Source organism: Python bivittatus, unplaced genomic scaffold (genome assembly GCF_059951505.1).
Source record: "Python bivittatus isolate LINGU-HERP-01145 unplaced genomic scaffold, Pbiv_v1 ctg000020_np1212, whole genome shotgun sequence".
Lineage (NCBI taxonomy): Eukaryota > Metazoa > Chordata > Lepidosauria > Squamata > Pythonidae > Python > Python bivittatus.
The window spans coordinates 42,317,402-42,333,842 of NW_028277030.1; the positions used below are offsets into that span (position 1 = coordinate 42,317,402).

Consider the following 16,441-nt stretch of genomic DNA (forward strand, 5'->3'; position numbering starts at 1 on the left):
CTGTTCCTACTAGAATCTCATGTCAAGCTCCCAATATTTAGCAGCTTAGGAAACACATTTAGGTGAATGCAGTGGTGCTATCCTCAATGGAACAGTAACCCTTTGAAAAATAGGTTCTCTCCCATGCAGCCCACTACCGTATCTGGAGCCGTGGGAGAATTTCCACAGCAGTTTTGGCAAGGAGATGCCAATAAAATGCCACCTAAGTTCCAATTCTAATTGATCTGTAAAAGTTTTTTTTTTTTTTTAATTTAAATAACTACCCTAGAAAAACTTGTTCTGTTTTTGGAAAGTTATTTCACTTTAAAAAAAATCTCAAAGTTTATACTGTTATATCTTTTTGTATCTTAGTATTTTGTGCAAATTTTCTTTATTTTCTCATGAAATATCACCAATTCAGCCCTTATCAAAACTTTTCAAAAGCTTTTAAGGAAGTGAATGCTTCACATTTACAGACATGTTCAAAATACTTTTAGCTAACATCCTAGTTTAAAAGTTTTTTTATGCATATATTTTGAGTTTTTTTAATTTCTAAGTAAAGTAATATGGGGGTTAGGTGGGAATGGTGGAAGCTTTAAGGTAAAGTCTTCAAGTCAAGTTTGACTCCTGGTGACTTTATGAATTGATTTGCAATTCCCTGTGCCACCTACAGCCCTGGTATGTCCAGGTGATCTTCCATCCAAATACTAACCATGTTTGACCCTGTATAGTTTCTGAAATCAGCTAAGTTCCATTATATACTTTCTAAATGCTGAATCAAAAGTTATGTTGGCTTTTCTAAAGAAATATTTACTCTCCAATTAGAATTTTATTTAGACTAGGAAAAAATAGGTCATTGGAAGAATACTTAACACCAGTTATTCAATTTAAAAAGATAGTTGTGAGAATGTTTGGCTAGAAAAAGTTGTAAGATATATTTCATCTGAGAACAAATACATTTACAGTATAATTAATCTGCTAAACTGTTCCATTAGATTTAAATTGATATCAAACATTTGTTCATGTTCTAATGGACTTTGATTATAATTAGAAAAAATCTTAGCAATTAACTTTGCCTATATGAAAACACTTTACTGTTTCTGTAATTTTTTTTTACTGTGCCTAAATTAAGGGATTTTTATTCTGAGTATATTTAATGGCTTCTATCTTGAGTCATCCTTACATGAACAGAAGGAGCTACAGCAGAGATTCTTGCTGACCAAAGTGGACCAACAATTTTTGCCAATTCCTTCTGCATCACCCAGACTACTGCCTACATAGTTTAAGGCAATCTTCTTAAGGGAGAAGATTTTCAGTGAAAATGGAGAATCACTGAAAATGGCCACCTCCTCCTTCCTTATTATATCAAGGGCGTATGATGAACAGAATTCCAAACTAATATTTGGTAAACTTTTCCATTAGCCTCTACATATACTCCTTATTCCCCAACTCAGTTTTTGACATTTTTAAAGTACAACTCCATTTAGATTTTCACTACACGTTCGTCTGAACTTGTTTTTCTAATGATGATTTTCACGAGCCGATTCTAACATGATTGTGTCAATCTTAAGATTTTAGCGTTTCATCTTAGTGCATTGTGCTGTGTTGCTTTTTAAAATATATAATCAAGAGAGGTCTAAAGGAAAAAACTGTATTATATAAGTTTAATATTTAAAACAATTAACAATGAAAATATTGCAGAAAGAAGGGTCCTAAATAAAATGTCTTAGTTCATTTTAGGAATTCCTAGATTTCATATGAACTGTAATATTTTAAAAACTTAAAGATAAATAAATTCCTTGTTTTTTATATGTGTAATGAATTCAGTTGTGGTTTAGCTTGCAACTTAAATATTATCTAGAATTTAGGAATATTAATTTTACATACACTGGTCTTTTCAGAGAACGTAGATGTAGATGTAGAAGCACGCCTTTTGGAACTCTGTGAAGAAATAAAGGTATTGTCCCCTAATCAATATATGTCCAGCTTCAAATACACACTGATAATAACTAGGAAGAAGAGGGGAGATCAAAACAGATATCAACTCAGCAATATTGGAAAAAAGGCAATCCTGTACTAGGTTGGGAAAGACTAAAAATGAAAGTACAACATGATAACACATTTTATAAACCTATTCATTCATCACTGATGTGGTATTCAGAGAAGCATAAAATTTACAGAAGAGAGCACTCAAAATAATGAAAGGAATGGAACTCTTCCTTTTTGAAAAAAGACAGTAAAGTGTTCAGAACTGTTTAGTTTAAAAAAAAGATGATATCCAATTAACAACTTCTACTGATTGTAGTGTGGCACATAGAAGAGAGGATGGAGAATTCCTGTTAAATTGTGTATGTGCTGGGGAGGTAGTTTATATGGCTGTATATAGATGATATGGTGGTAATCATAAGCTCTAAGAGGGGAGTCAGAAAATTATCAGAGATTATTACGCTTTACAGCTAAGTGGAAATGTAAGTTCAAAGGCAATGTCCATTGGAATCCATGGGCAAACGATGTAGTTCAAAGGCAATGTCCATTGGAATCCATGGGCAAACGATGTAGTTCAAAGGCAATGTCCATTGGAATCCATGGGGAAACAATTATTGAGTCCTTGTCCACTCTCTTGGATTTTCAGAAGCCTCATCTGATTAGTCACTGCTGAAAATGGATTCCTGGATGCAGTCTCATTCACAGATGGTTCTTAATATAGAAATTGGTAGAGATTTTGAAAGAACAAATAGTAATTCAAATTAAGATAGAAGTTAATTATATATGTGTGTGTATATATATAAATTTTTTAAGTTTCAGTGTAGCCACTTGAAAAAATATTTCTTACAGGTTTTTAAATAATAGCCATTCTACTTCTAAGATTATAGGCTTGTTTGTTTTTATTGGTGCAGAAAATGGAAAATCCTGATGAACTGGCAGAACTTATAAACATGAATCTTGCACAACTGTGTTCGCTCTTGATGGCTTTATGGGGACAATTTCTGGAAACTGTTAACTTCCAAGAAGATGTCATTGCACTATTATCACAAGAACATCATATAATGCGTGTATGTATTTCTCTTATATTACAATCTGTAAAAGTAAAATTATATCCTTTAGTTCTGGTAAAGCTGAATTTTAGAATATATATCAGTTTAGTTCTTAAAACTGTTACCTCCTTAAGTTCATAGATTACTTTCTAAAAGGTTAAAGTTATTAACAGTGGATTAAAGCTAAGTTGCGTAAAGCTAAACTATAATTGTAGAAATAGCTAAAATATGGATAATCTAATTCTTAGCCATCCTAAATTGTCTTATAATAACATTTAAAAACTTAAACAATAGAAAATACCATATATAAAGACTGGCAGCAGTATTTACGATCAACCTAAATTCTTCATCTACAGTCTGGATGAATATTGGAACTAAATATAGATGAAGCTAATTTAGATGTTATAATATTCCTTTAGTTATCTTAGGGACCTTTTTAATTTGTAAATGTTGATTCCATATTCATGAATTCTAGTGGCATCTGAGTCAGCTAATTTGACCAAGCAGTGCATTGCACTATAAAATTCCTACACAATGTATGTATAATTAATCTTAATTGCTAAAAAGGAGACAGAATAAGAAGCAGTTGAGATAACCTAAAAGTGTACTTACAGGATAACAGAACAGCTAAATTAATGTGCATTCAGCTACAGGGACTGGGAATAGAAGCAAAATTAGTGGATGGATGGATGGATGGATGGATGGATGGATGGATGGATGGATGGATGGATATGCATGTATATATATATAAACACAGATATACACGCAGTTTTGTGTGTAGTTTATAAGTTCCTGTTTCATAAAATAATTTGACTATGTGATGTGTGTGCTTAGCTGTTGTAGTATCATGCCTGGTCAGTAAGCTGATCTTCAAGAAATAAATCAGTTTCCTATAGGTTAATATGGCTGATCTGGAAAGCTTGGAGGTTTGAATAATCTCTTACAAGGATTCATATAGGAGCAATCTTCCAATGATACTTGACTTTACTCATATGTAGAGCCAAGTATACAGTTAATACACATAACTGTATTACTGAAGTACCATCAGACAAAGCTAAGAAAGGTCCTGTAACATTGCTGCCAATAAGCATACATTTGTAGTAAGTTGTAAAAGTATCCAAGTTCTTTGGAAGGAACCCACAGATGTCAGTTTTGGTTTTGTTGAGAGCAAGAGTCTCTGGGCGGGAGGTAGGAAATAATCCCTCAGAAAAGACCTCTTTACTATCTTTCGGGGGTATGGAGAAATCACTCTAGCCTTACATTCCTAAAACATGCGGGTTTGTGAAGAGCGTATTAATAGATGAGGACTGTTTTTAAACAGACTCATAGAAAGTCCTTTGGAGGAGTTAGCGTTTATCATATATGGATGTTTATGATGTTGAGAAATGTAGTCAGGAGTTCTAGGAGGTTGAATTTAGATGACTAGTAGAAAGAATAATGAATAATGTTTTGTTAACTCTAAAACTAACACATTTACTATGGATAAACTTTTTCAGACTAGAGTCATTGAGTAGAATGTGCAACCTTTGAGTGTAAAACAATGATTTCTCTTTGAATGCTCCCTCATTACATGTATCTATAGTTGACAACAGAGAAAAAAGACAACAGACAAATAGCATATATTTTTTAAAAAATCCCTCTAAGATTATACATGAGCATTAATATATCACAATAAAATGTTATCAACTGGTCAAATTGAAAAAGTTTATTTTAGTTCAAAGGATTGCTACAAAGCTTGACCTGACTCATCTCAGTATTCTATATTTGAATTTTTTTTTAAAAAAAGTTTTTAAATTAAGCTTAATTAATTAAAAGGTTAAAATAATTAACCATTATTTTAAAATGATGATATAAGTATACTTCGTGTATGTTTTAGGAAAGATAAGGCCAATTCAAAGTATATTATCTCAAAACATTTTAGGTACGCAGATTTTCTGAAGGGTTTTTTTGTCTTGAACATCCTCGGGAAGCAGCCCTTGCATATCAAGAGCTTCAGTAAGTAACTTTAAAAAGAAAATATTAAGTCAGAATTCATTAAACTTCCTGTCTTTATGTTCTGTATTGATTTAAATTAATTAATCTCTGTAATATATCATATAATATAAAATAATACATTCTGTAATGCATAACTTCAGTCTTCCAATATTAATGGCTTTTATCAAGTGATGTCCTACCTCCCTCCTGATCCTGATGTGTGGAAATTCTTCAAGATTCAGGGATAGGGAGGAAACTGACAGAAAGAAAAGAAAGCCAAACCATTTTCACTCCTTTTCCTGTCTTAGAACCCTCCCTTGGGCCAAAGAGCCTTCCCTGAAAAAAAGGCACAACATTTACTACACTCAGTGTAATAATATTAGTTACCATTCTCAATCAGTGATGAAAGGAGAATGTTAGGACCAATTGTTTTAGTCTCTCCTTGGGTAATTAACAAAATAAAATAACACTGTTTACAGCATCTAAATGATGAGTTCAAAAAAGAGTACCCACTAAAAAAATACACAAGTGACGCTGTCCTTAACTGCTTCCATTTCTGTTGGTGATGCAGATAGATTTCCTTCATAAAATGTAACATAGTTCTGTTGAATATGATTTTCATAAATAATGCAACACACGTGCAAAATGCTGGCTTTTGATTAGTGTTCCTGATTTAGTAATAAATTAATACAACTACATTTCAACTGCACTATAAGTTACATGTTTCCTTTTTGCAACTGTTTTAACATAAATGGTATCTTTCAGTGCCCAGAGTTATCTTCAGATGTGTACTGCAATAAAAAGCACTTCCTTCTGTAGTTCTCTCCCTCCTCTCCCAATTGAATGCAGTGAATTAGATGGAGATCTGAATTCCTTACCTATAATCTTTGAAGATCGGTATCTAGATTCTGTCACTGAAGGTAACTCAAAAGTTGGCTTGGATTTAGCTTTGCTGGAATGAAATAAAATTAAGAATTTTTTATCTTGCAAGATTCTTATTGAAAGCAAAGACTGAATACATTTTATAAGTTAAAGCTCAATAAGGCCAGAATAAGCTAAACGCAGCTGAATTCTTTTTTCATGTAAAGTTGTATTATCTTAAGATTTGGGAGCAGTTTGAGTAATTGTATAGAGTATTGCAGTGAAAAGATAGGCTTCTAAAATCTTACTGGCATTTGAAAATGTTGTCACATGCCACATAACATATCCCTTGCTCTGTTTTATACCTGACTGCTAAAAGATTTGTAATTCTGAAGTACATTTATGTAGATACCATTGCATCTAGGTGAAACCAGAAAGGGCTCCTGTTTTTAGTTACATAGACATTACTATTTTAATATGACAATGAAGTCATAAGCAGTCTGGCTTTATCTCAAAGGTACATTCATGATCTTGAAAGGCATGCTTCTTTAATATATATTTGAAATCTGTACCATAATGTAGTAAAATGTATTGCTATTAGTTGCATTAGTCTGTTCTCATTTTTTAACCATTTTCTCTTTTAATAAAAAGAGGTGGATGTTCCCTGGCTAACCATTCAGCCGAAGTCTGATTCCAGGAAACCAGATAAACAAGATACTGAAGAAAGTTTCACAACTACTTTTTCTAGTCCGGAGTTGAAAAGTAAACATTTGGCTACATCAGAAAGTGAAAAACAGTTTATAAAGTCTTCAAAAGGAAAATGTGAAGATATAAACAAATCCAAAGTTAAGGTTACCAAATTAATGAAAACAATGAAACCTGAAAATCCAAAAAAAGTAGTAAAACAAATCTCTAAAGATTCTGTTGTTCTGGTAGGCTACAAATGTTTGAAAAGCGCGGCACCAGAGGACATTGCCAAGTACTTTGAAGGAACATCTTCATGCAACCAGAAAGAAGGACTGGATGTTACTGTTGGTGAACATGTTTGTGATGAAAAAACCTTCACACAACAAATCAGTGAAAAAGAATTTAAAGTTGAACAAAAAATTACTAAACTAGAAGGGAATGAGGAAAGCCTGCAGAGTTCTGTCATCTTGCCTTGTGCAAATTCAGTCAGTTTGGGTAAATTTTGTATCTCTCAGATTGGAATTGATGATAGTCAAGGGGATATCAGTTTGACATCCAGAACTGTTGCTGAAAATTATATTAGTTCATCTGGAGTTACAAAAATAGAAGTAAAACCATACTGTAGGAAATCATATGGGGGAGATAAAGTGTTTGTTCGAATTGGATCACAGACAGAAGATTTACAAGGGAAAGCATTTGGAGAACTTACATTTGAAAGTTCAGAATCAGAAAAGAGATCTAAATCAGAAGAGGAACTAATGCCTGAAAAGCAAGTTGTGCAAGAAGCAGACTTCCAACATGCTGAGGATTCCTCAGGCAGGGTCACAACTAATCTATCAACAAAAGAAGCTCCCACTGCAGTTGTAAGTGGAGAGGCCCTTAAATTGCCTGATGTTAATAATACCTATGCATCATCTAGGTTCTCAGATTCTGGTGTAGAAAGTGAACCAAGTTCTTTTGCAATGCACCCAAGTGCAGATACAGCTTTTGAAACTCCTCAAGGCCAAAACACATGCAACAGTGAAAAAGCATTTTCTCAGTTTCTGCTAAAACCAGATTTCATTATTAAAACTTTGATGGAAAGTCACTGTACTGAGAGCACAAGTGCAGTTAGTGAAATACAATCCTCTCTGACATCTATAAACTCTCTCCCTTCTGATGATGATCTTTCCCCTGAGGAAAATTCAAAGATATCTGTTTTACATGAATGTCAATTAAAGGACAGCAAAACTGTATTAGACTTGGGAGCAATTGATTTGACAAAATGTGATGATATTGATGAGCCAGATATTTTGCCACACCGGTGTGTAACATATTCTGAACAATCAGACAATGAAACTACATTTTTGCCTTCCCTGCCCTCAAATATAAAAGATCCTCTACAGATAGTTTCTGATGAAGATACGTATACAGCTATGAACACTTACAACCCACAATTTAATTTAGGCACTACTTGTAAAGATTCCCAAAGATTAGAGAAAGACTTTCATACTATAGAAAAATCAAATGAAATTCCTTCAGGAGTTGTTTATCTAGGGAACTCCTGTGTTGTTTCAGGTTCTGTAAGTTCTTGTGCTGGTAGTATGAGAAAGACAAGTGAAGGGAATATTGATGAAATGCTAGAGCAAAAAGAAATGACTGATAAGTTATTAATTACAAAAAATGAAAATCTTACAAACTTGAATGCCCTCTCCCCAGAGGGTAGTACTGATATACTGAAGCAAGGACTTGTAGAAAATTACTTTGGTTATCAAAATAGTACAGATATTTCCAATATACATTCTACTGACAGCAGCAATCTTGTTAGCCCTCAAAGAGGAACCATATGTTCTGCTTCCCCACAGGAGGAGGAAGAGGAGGATCAAGATCAAAGCATGGTTGAAAATGGTTATTTTGAGGAAGCAGAAGAGGGTCATTTGTACACAACTGTAAATGATTGTGTGGAGAACTTTGGTCTAACAAATGAAAGAGGTTTAAGAATAGAAAGTTTATCTAGTGAACTTTTGGAAAATGAGACAAATACAACTCCATTATGCAAGCCAGACAGTTTGATTTTTCCTCCAGTCTTAAAAGGATATCCAAGTAGTGCCTTATGGTCTGCACAGGACAAATCCAGTTCTTTTTCCAAGCAGTCCAGCAGCACATCCTGCAGTGCAACTTTATCTGTTCCCTGGTATGAGTATTCTCCCAAACCACAAATGCTAGCGTAAGTGGACATTTTATTGTTTATTTTGATGTTCTATAGTTGATATTTTGATTTGTAAGCTTCCATGTGTTGATTTGTAAGCTTCCATGTGAATGGAGTTGGTGACATATACATACATATACATATACATATACTACTGGTGACATATACATATACTACTCAATCAATCAATCAATCAATCAGTCAATCAATACTTTAAAAAATGGGGCCAGTTACAGAAGAGTTTTTAAAAAAAAATAGATGCAATTTTTTTGTGTGTGTTACAATCACAAACACAGATTGCATATTGTTTCTGATCGTTGCTATTTTCTTCATTTTACTTGGTCAGGGATTAGGATTATTTCTTTATTAATATAAGAGTAAAAAAACATGATTGGTGTACCACACCTATGACAATTGGGAAAGCAGATTTTAGCTACAGTTTACCAGTTCAGTAGATAGAACAAGGATATGCTAAAATCACAATCTTAGGCATTTCCTAGAAGTATCTAGATATTTTATTGTATACATATACACACAACCACCTTTTAAAAAATTGTGTGTGTGTGTGTGTAGATAGATAGATAGATAGATAGATAGATAGATAGATAGATAGATAGATAGATAGATAGATAGATAGATTGATTTCTTGAGGATTGGTTACTAGGATTGCTTTTTTCCTCCAGTTGTGGGTAAAACTGGATGGCTGTTGATATGTATGCATAGCTTATGTTGAAATTATAGCATGCTTATATCATACCTTGGTTTATGCTGGAAACGAGATGGGGAAATTGGAATAGCCTGACAGGGAGCAGGCACAGGTGAAGGTTAAAAAATGCAGCTTCTCTTAAGTACAGAGCCTTTTATTTTATTTTATTTTATTTTATTTATTTTATTTTGTTATTTTATGTTATTTTATGTTATTTTTTATTTTATTTTAGTAATTAAATTTATATGCCACCCATCTCACTAAACAAATGATTGTAGGTGGCTTACAAGTAAAACGATAAAAAACAATAAAAATCTGAACAAAAATATACAAAATTAAAAGGTGAAGAGAGCATCTTCAAGCCACCAACCACTCCCAGTGCTGCGAACCCCCATATGGTCCCCATGCTAGTTCGCAGAGCCAGGTCTTAATGCTCTTTCAGAAGGCCAAAAGAGTGGGGGCCAATCTCTCCTCAGAGGGTAAGAAGTTCCATAGGGCGGGGGCACAACAGCAGAATAGGCTCTCCTCCTAGACCCCGCCAGTTGAAATTCTTTAGCCTAAGGGGTCCGTAACACGCCCTTCCTGCCGGACTGGGTGGGACAGGTTGATGTAACCAGGATAAGATGGTTCCTCAGGTCACTAGGGCTTTAAAGGTCATAATCAACACCTTAAATTGGACCCAAAAGCAAACCAGCACCCAATTCAGCTCCCGCAGCAGAGGTGTTACATGCCATTCCCTAGAGGCAACCATAACTGCCTGTGCCACAGCATTCTACACCAGCTGCAGCTTCCAGATACTTTTCAAGGGTAGCCCCATGTAGAGTGCATTGTAATAGTTTATATGGGAGATGACTAGGGCATGAGTGACTGGGAGAAGGGCTTCCCAGTCCAGGAAAGGGTGCAACTGGTGCACAACAGAGTTGAGCAAAGGCCCTCCTAACCACGACTGCCACCTGCTCCTTGAGCAGGAGTCACGAGTCCATGAGGACCCCCAGATTATACACCGGGTCTGTCTGGGGCAGCGCAACCTCATCCTGGACCAAAGACGGTAAGGCCCCAGATATGGAAGAGCCCCGAATCCTCTTACCAGGGTTCAGTTGAAGCCTGTTGTTCCCCATGCAGACTCCCACAGCCTCCAAGCACTGTGAAAGAACATCCACAGCATCACTTAATTCACCGGGGACGAATTGGGTATCATCCACATACTGATGATACCTCATCCCATGGTGACAGATGATCTTACCCAGTGGTTTCATGTAGATGTTAAAAAGGAGTGGAGAAAGCACTGAGCCCTGTGGCACTCCATAGAGCAGGGGCTGCAGGCTGGACCTCTCGCTCCCTATCAACTCCGATTGGGACTGGCATCAGAGGAAGGAGGTAAACCAGCACAAAACTCTGCCCTCCCACCCCCAAGTCCCGCAGTCAGCCCAAAAGGATACCATGATTGACGGTATCGAAAGCTGTCGAGAGGTTAAGAACAGCCAGGATAGATGCACTAACCCCATCCTGCTCCCATCAGGGATAATCTAAAAGCACAACCAGTGCCATTTCCATCCCATATCCGGGGCTGAAACCCGACTGGAAGGGGTCCAGATAATCCATTTCATCCAGGATCCTCTGGAGCTACAGTGTGACGACCTTTTCTACCACCTTCCCCAAAAACATGAGGTGAGCAACTGGACGAAAATTGTCCAGAATGGTGGGGTCCAACAATGGCTTCTTGAGGGGAAGGCGAACCAACACCACTTTAAAAGGAGCTGGAAACACCCCCTCCTTCAAGGATGAATTAACCATTGCTCGAATCCACCCATATGTCATCTCCCAGGTGGCCTTAACCGACCAGGAGGGGCATGGATTTAATGCACAGGTAGCTGCACTTACAGACCTGAGGACCCTGTCCACTTCCTCAGGCCAAACAGGATCAAATTGTTCCCAGATAACTGGGCAAATCAGCTCCCCAGTTATCTCCAAAGGACCTGCACCATGCTTGGCCTCCAACAGGGAGCAAATCCAAGCAATTTTATCCACCAGATGTTCAGCAAATTCCTCTGCATGGCCCTGAAGGTAAAACTCCGAGCCCCCGTTACCCAGGAGGGTCTGGGTAACTTTAAACAGAGCTGCCGGGCGGCACTCTGTGGATGCAATAAGGACAGAAAAATAATGATGTTTCGCCACTCTTATCGCCACAAAGTAGGTGTTAATAGTGGCTCTAACTTGTGTCCAGTCGGATTTGTCCTTTGTCTTCCTCCAGTGGTGCTCTAGACGTCTCTTGATCCTTTTCAGTTCCCTCAACTCCTCTCTAAAACACAGGGAGTGACAGGAGTGATGGACCAAGAGAGATTGCATTGGCACAATCCTATCTAAGGCCTCAGCTGCCTTCCTGTTCCAGGCAGCAGCCAACACCTCAGCAGGACTACACAGCACAACCTCAGGAATAATCCCCAGTTCCCTTTGGAACCCCACCAGGTCCATCAGTTGTCGGGGCTGAACCAATTGAATAGATCCTGCTTCCCTGCAGAGGGGGGCAGCATAAGAGAATCTCAGAGTCACCAGGGTGTGGTCCGACCATGACAAAGGAGACAAAGATACCTCCCCCACCAGATCACATTGCCACTGTTCCAACAAGAAAACCACGTCCGATGTGTGACCATTGTTTCAAGTGGGGTCATGAATGACCTGGGATAGGCCCATGGCTGCCATGATGGCCATGAACTCCCGAGCTGCTTCCAAGGCCAGCTCAAGGGATGGCAATTTGAAGTTCCAGAAGTCTATAAGTCTGGGGAACCCCACAGCCAACCCTGAGATGGCCTCCAGCAGCTCAGGCAGGGAGGTTGCTATGCGGCAGGGAGGCTGATACAGTAGCAACAATCCCAACTGGCCCCATGAGCCTATCTTGAAAAACAGGGTCTCACAACCGGCAACTTGGGGAGCAGTGCCTCTAAAGGCCAGCAGAAATTCTTGGATGACAGCTGCTACACCCCCTTTGTGCAAAAAGGTGGTGGTGTTTTTTTTTTTTTTTTAATTGACTAAGTTGTGAAGTGGACTATAGGAAGAATTCTTACATTTTATTTTATTAAAGCAGCCCTGCTGAGCTGGTGTAACTTCTGATGTGTTGGCTGGATATACTTGATGTTGTAGTCCTAGCACATTTGAAGGCCAATAGGTTGGAGCAGAGCTTTAAGCTTGTGGGTTTTACAAGCAGATAGCTGCCTCAGCATAGCACAATATAAATACAACTTTGTGACCTGAAATACAGCTAAAGTGCTAAGATGGTTGTGTGCAAATGCAACAAATAGATGTCTGCTCTGGTGAAGGTACTGAATATTTTATTAAATACAGCAGAACACTTTTGCACATGTTGTTATTTGAAGCACACATAACAGCTGGAAGATGTAGACTGAGATTCAAAGCAGGACATAAATTCTCTATGTTAATTTTTTCAGAGATTAGGATATATGAGTTTTACTGAGGAATCTGTGATGCTGGTTTTCCAGTAGACTCTGCACAGAATGCACATAAATGCACAGAAGGTTAGACACCTATAATTTTCTTATTTCATATGCAGTATTTGCAAAATTGAATGATACAAAATCTATTAATTACAGATTCCTTCACGCTAAAGAAGAATTGAAGCAACTTCAGCTTCCCGGGTTCATGTACAGTGATGTTTCCAGACTAGCATCTTCCATACCTTATTTCAGCACAGAAAACGAAGAAAATTCAGAAGATGGAATACATCTCATTATCTGTGTGCATGGCCTAGATGGTATGCTGTGGCAGCTGACCATAAATTAGTAAACATTTGAAATGCTAGATTACGAAGTTTAAATGTAAGAACGTTTAATCTGTATAGGTCAAAACATAAGCAAATTTCTAATTAACAGTAATCAAAATGCTAATTTGAAAACACTCAAATTAGTATTTTGATTTAATCATTGCTAATTAGGAAACTGCTTAATTGTATCTGAATGTATAAATAAGTTGTGAAGTGGACTCCAGGAAGAATTTATTCTTACATTTTACTTTATTAAAGCAGCCCTGCTGAGTTGGTGTAACTTCTGATGTGTTGGCTGGATATACTTGATGTTGTAGTCCCAACACTTTTGAAGGCCAATAGGTTGGAGCAGAGCTTTAAGCTTGTGGGTTTATGTTTGATGTTATCCTTGCATTACATGAAATACCAAGTATTTTCTTTTTAAATAAACACATGCAGTTATCTAAATTTCTTGTTCTCAGCATGGCAGTAAATACATTTACGTAAGGCCAGTGTTAAAACAGTGCACGTGTCCAATTGTTCATGGAAAGTCATTGTCATAAGACACTATTAAAGCACATTGTGCATGTTGTATTTTAGGTGCCATTAGGTGCCTTGAGTATTTAGTTGCATAGGAAGGTGTGATACAAATCAAATAAATGAGCAAAGGACTAATTATAACTTTAGCTTTTAAGTGTTGATATTTTAAATGCACATTTGTGCCATAAGCTATGTAGCAATTATTAACTGAAACAAAGAACAGTCTTCAATTCCTTTAAAACAGAACTATTTATCACTACAAAAGCCTTTTTGGACTAGAGGATACTTTTTGTTAGGATGCTACTTTATTAAAACTCTATGAATTAAAATATTATTTTCTATTTCAAATGCAGACAAATAGAAAATATTTTCTTTTAATTCATAGCATTTTAACTATAAGGTGAGTCTTAAACCAAATGAATTTCAATTTACATTTCTAGTGTTAGATGTATTTATTCTAATTTAAATGTGTTATTTTCTGCAAGTAAATCTTTCTAATAGCTTCTCTTTTCCTTTATTTTAGGTAATAGCGCAGATTTAAGATTAGTAAAAACTTACATTGAACTTGGTCTTCCGGGAAGTCGTATAGATTTTCTGATGTCTGAGAGAAATCAGGTAGTTGCACCCAAGAATTACTGATTAATTTATAATACCTCAACTAGAGATATCTTATTTAAATTAATTTATATCTGAACCTTGCTGGACCCCCTCCCAGTGGTCTCATGTAGATATTAAAGAGGAGAGACAAAAGTTCCAAGCCCTGAGGCGCGCGCGCGCACACACACACACACACACACACACACTGCAGGGGCCTAGGGCTTGATCTGTTCCACTCCCAACTGGTATTGGCTACACAGAAAGGAAAGAATGCCCGCCCCCACTTCCAACTCCCAGAGCCCATCTAGAAGGATACAGTGGTCAAAGGTATTAAAAACCGCTGAGAGATCCAGGAGGGATAGGACATACATGACCAGTGCAATCTCAGTGCTGTATCCTGGCCTGAACCTGACTGAAAAGTGTTCAGTATCTCTCATCCCTTCCACGCCGGCTAGGAGTTGTACTTTGCAACATTTAGAGTGCCGGAATCTTTACTTTTTAGCCTTACAATATTTTGCTTGGGATCAAGTCAAAAGTTTGCTTTTCAGACATCAAACATTAAACAAGCTACAGTTTATTTAACCTTGAATTGTTGAATAAATTGAGTGTGCATAATACGTTATGGTTTGTGTAATATCACATGCTGTGTGTACCAGGCTTTAGTCTTTACTTTTTTAAGCAGTTATAATTGTTCTATTGTTTGTTTATTTATTTATTTATCAGTCAAATTTATGTAGCCACCCATCTCACACAAAGTGACTCTGGGTGACATACAACAATTAAATAAAAACAGCAAATAGATAAAAAACAAGATATGGTGGTTTAGTTTGATTCCATTCAGTTCCAGTCCACTCCACTCCATTTTGGTGCTATCTGACACCAAATCAACTCTGGGTGGCTCACAAGATAAGAACAAAATATAAGAAGATAAGAAAGATCTTATCTTCTTATATTTTATAAGATAAGAAAAGTACAATAAGGGAAGTAACAAACAGGAATTAACAGAATGAAAATCCACACAACTCACATCAAAACATACAAAATATGATGCTTCTAACAACGGGGTTCCAAGGCCTGGGAGAACAGCAAAATCTTTAAGGCCTTACCAAATGGTGTCATGGTGGGATTCATCTTGATCTCAGAAGTGGATCTCATTTTGTCTTACTGTTGTCTCGTTCTGTCTAGTTTAATACTTTCCTGGGAATTATCACTGTTTTTTCTTGTTGCTTTCCATATTCCTGTAGTTTACTAATGATGTATGCTTATCATAAAACAATTTTGTATAAGAACCCTGAACTTTTTCCCCACAGAATGACACATTTGCTGATTTTGATTCAATGACAGATCGCCTTTTGGATGAAATAATCCAATATATTCAAATTTACAACCTAACAATTTCAAAAATCAGGTAATTATTTTGTTATAGGTTAATTTTCATAAATTCTGGAACAAATAACACCAACTTGAAATGTATTCATAATTGTAGATTTTTTTAAATTGAACTATGATTAACAAACATTATCAAGTAACTAAATAACATAAATCCATGATGCATAGAGAAAAAGATATAGAAAATACAAAACATCTATTAAAAAGTAAGTAGAGACAGGTATTATATACATACAAATCTATTATACATCATATTGCCATATTATAGTTTATTGTTATTGAGGTAAACTATAAAATCCATCCAAATTTAGAATTGTAGATAGAATTGTAGTTCCTACCTCTGATGTTTCATTATTTTAACTTTATCTGTAATTTTGTTTTTCTAATGTAGCAGTTGAAGAGGCCTTATTAATCCACATCTCAATTTTATGTTATCTAGAGTTTTCCAATGTTGGGCCATTATTATTTTAGCTGCTGATAATTGTGGATTTTCTGAAAATAAACAAACAACACTGAGAAGAAAGTATTAAACTAGCAGTTTTCCAATGGATTGGATCCACATCTTTAAAAATACTTTTGGATTGCAATTTAGAGGTGCCCAAAACATTTTGAGTTATCCCCAGTGTACCAAAAGTGGCCAATTTCAAAACACTTGGAATGCAGCTTGCTGAGTGGAACATTTTTACTTCAGAAAGTTTTGAACATCTCTACTGCATTGGTAGCCTACCAGG

General features: G+C 36.3%; 1 protein-coding gene and 1 long non-coding RNA gene across 7 annotated transcripts in view; one reads left to right on the plus strand and one right to left on the minus strand.

The window, feature by feature from the left end:
* Positions 1-16,441, plus strand: part of FAM135A (family with sequence similarity 135 member A) — a 66,856-nt gene that overhangs the window by 42,876 nt on the left and 7,539 nt on the right. For 3 of the 5 annotated variants that reach the window (XM_088137615.1, XM_088137629.1, XM_088137604.1), the window contains 8 exons: positions 1,881-1,936; positions 2,877-3,032; positions 4,936-5,009; positions 5,754-5,908; positions 6,501-8,742; positions 13,036-13,196; positions 14,248-14,342; positions 15,632-15,729. In XM_088137615.1, the coding sequence (XP_087993741.1) occupies positions 1,881-1,936; positions 2,877-3,032; positions 4,936-5,009; positions 5,754-5,908; positions 6,501-8,742; positions 13,036-13,196; positions 14,248-14,342; positions 15,632-15,729 (3,037 nt within the window). The remainder of the gene's footprint in view (positions 1-1,880; positions 1,937-2,876; positions 3,033-4,935; positions 5,010-5,753; positions 5,909-6,500; positions 8,743-13,035; positions 13,197-14,247; positions 14,343-15,631; positions 15,730-16,441) is intronic. The other 2 variants (XM_088137620.1, XM_088137633.1) reach the window with 1 other exon arrangement.
* Positions 1-16,441, minus strand: part of LOC112541721 (uncharacterized) — a 47,995-nt gene that overhangs the window by 21,262 nt on the left and 10,292 nt on the right. Inside the window, exons 4-6 of one of the 2 annotated variants that reach the window (XR_015795595.1) lie at positions 5,867-5,940; positions 5,189-5,324; positions 1,867-1,920 (exon numbers count right to left, since the gene is read on the minus strand). This is a non-coding gene — a long non-coding RNA (uncharacterized LOC112541721). The remainder of the gene's footprint in view (positions 1-1,866; positions 1,921-5,188; positions 5,325-5,866; positions 5,941-16,441) is intronic. The other variant, XR_003085684.2, reaches the window with a different exon arrangement.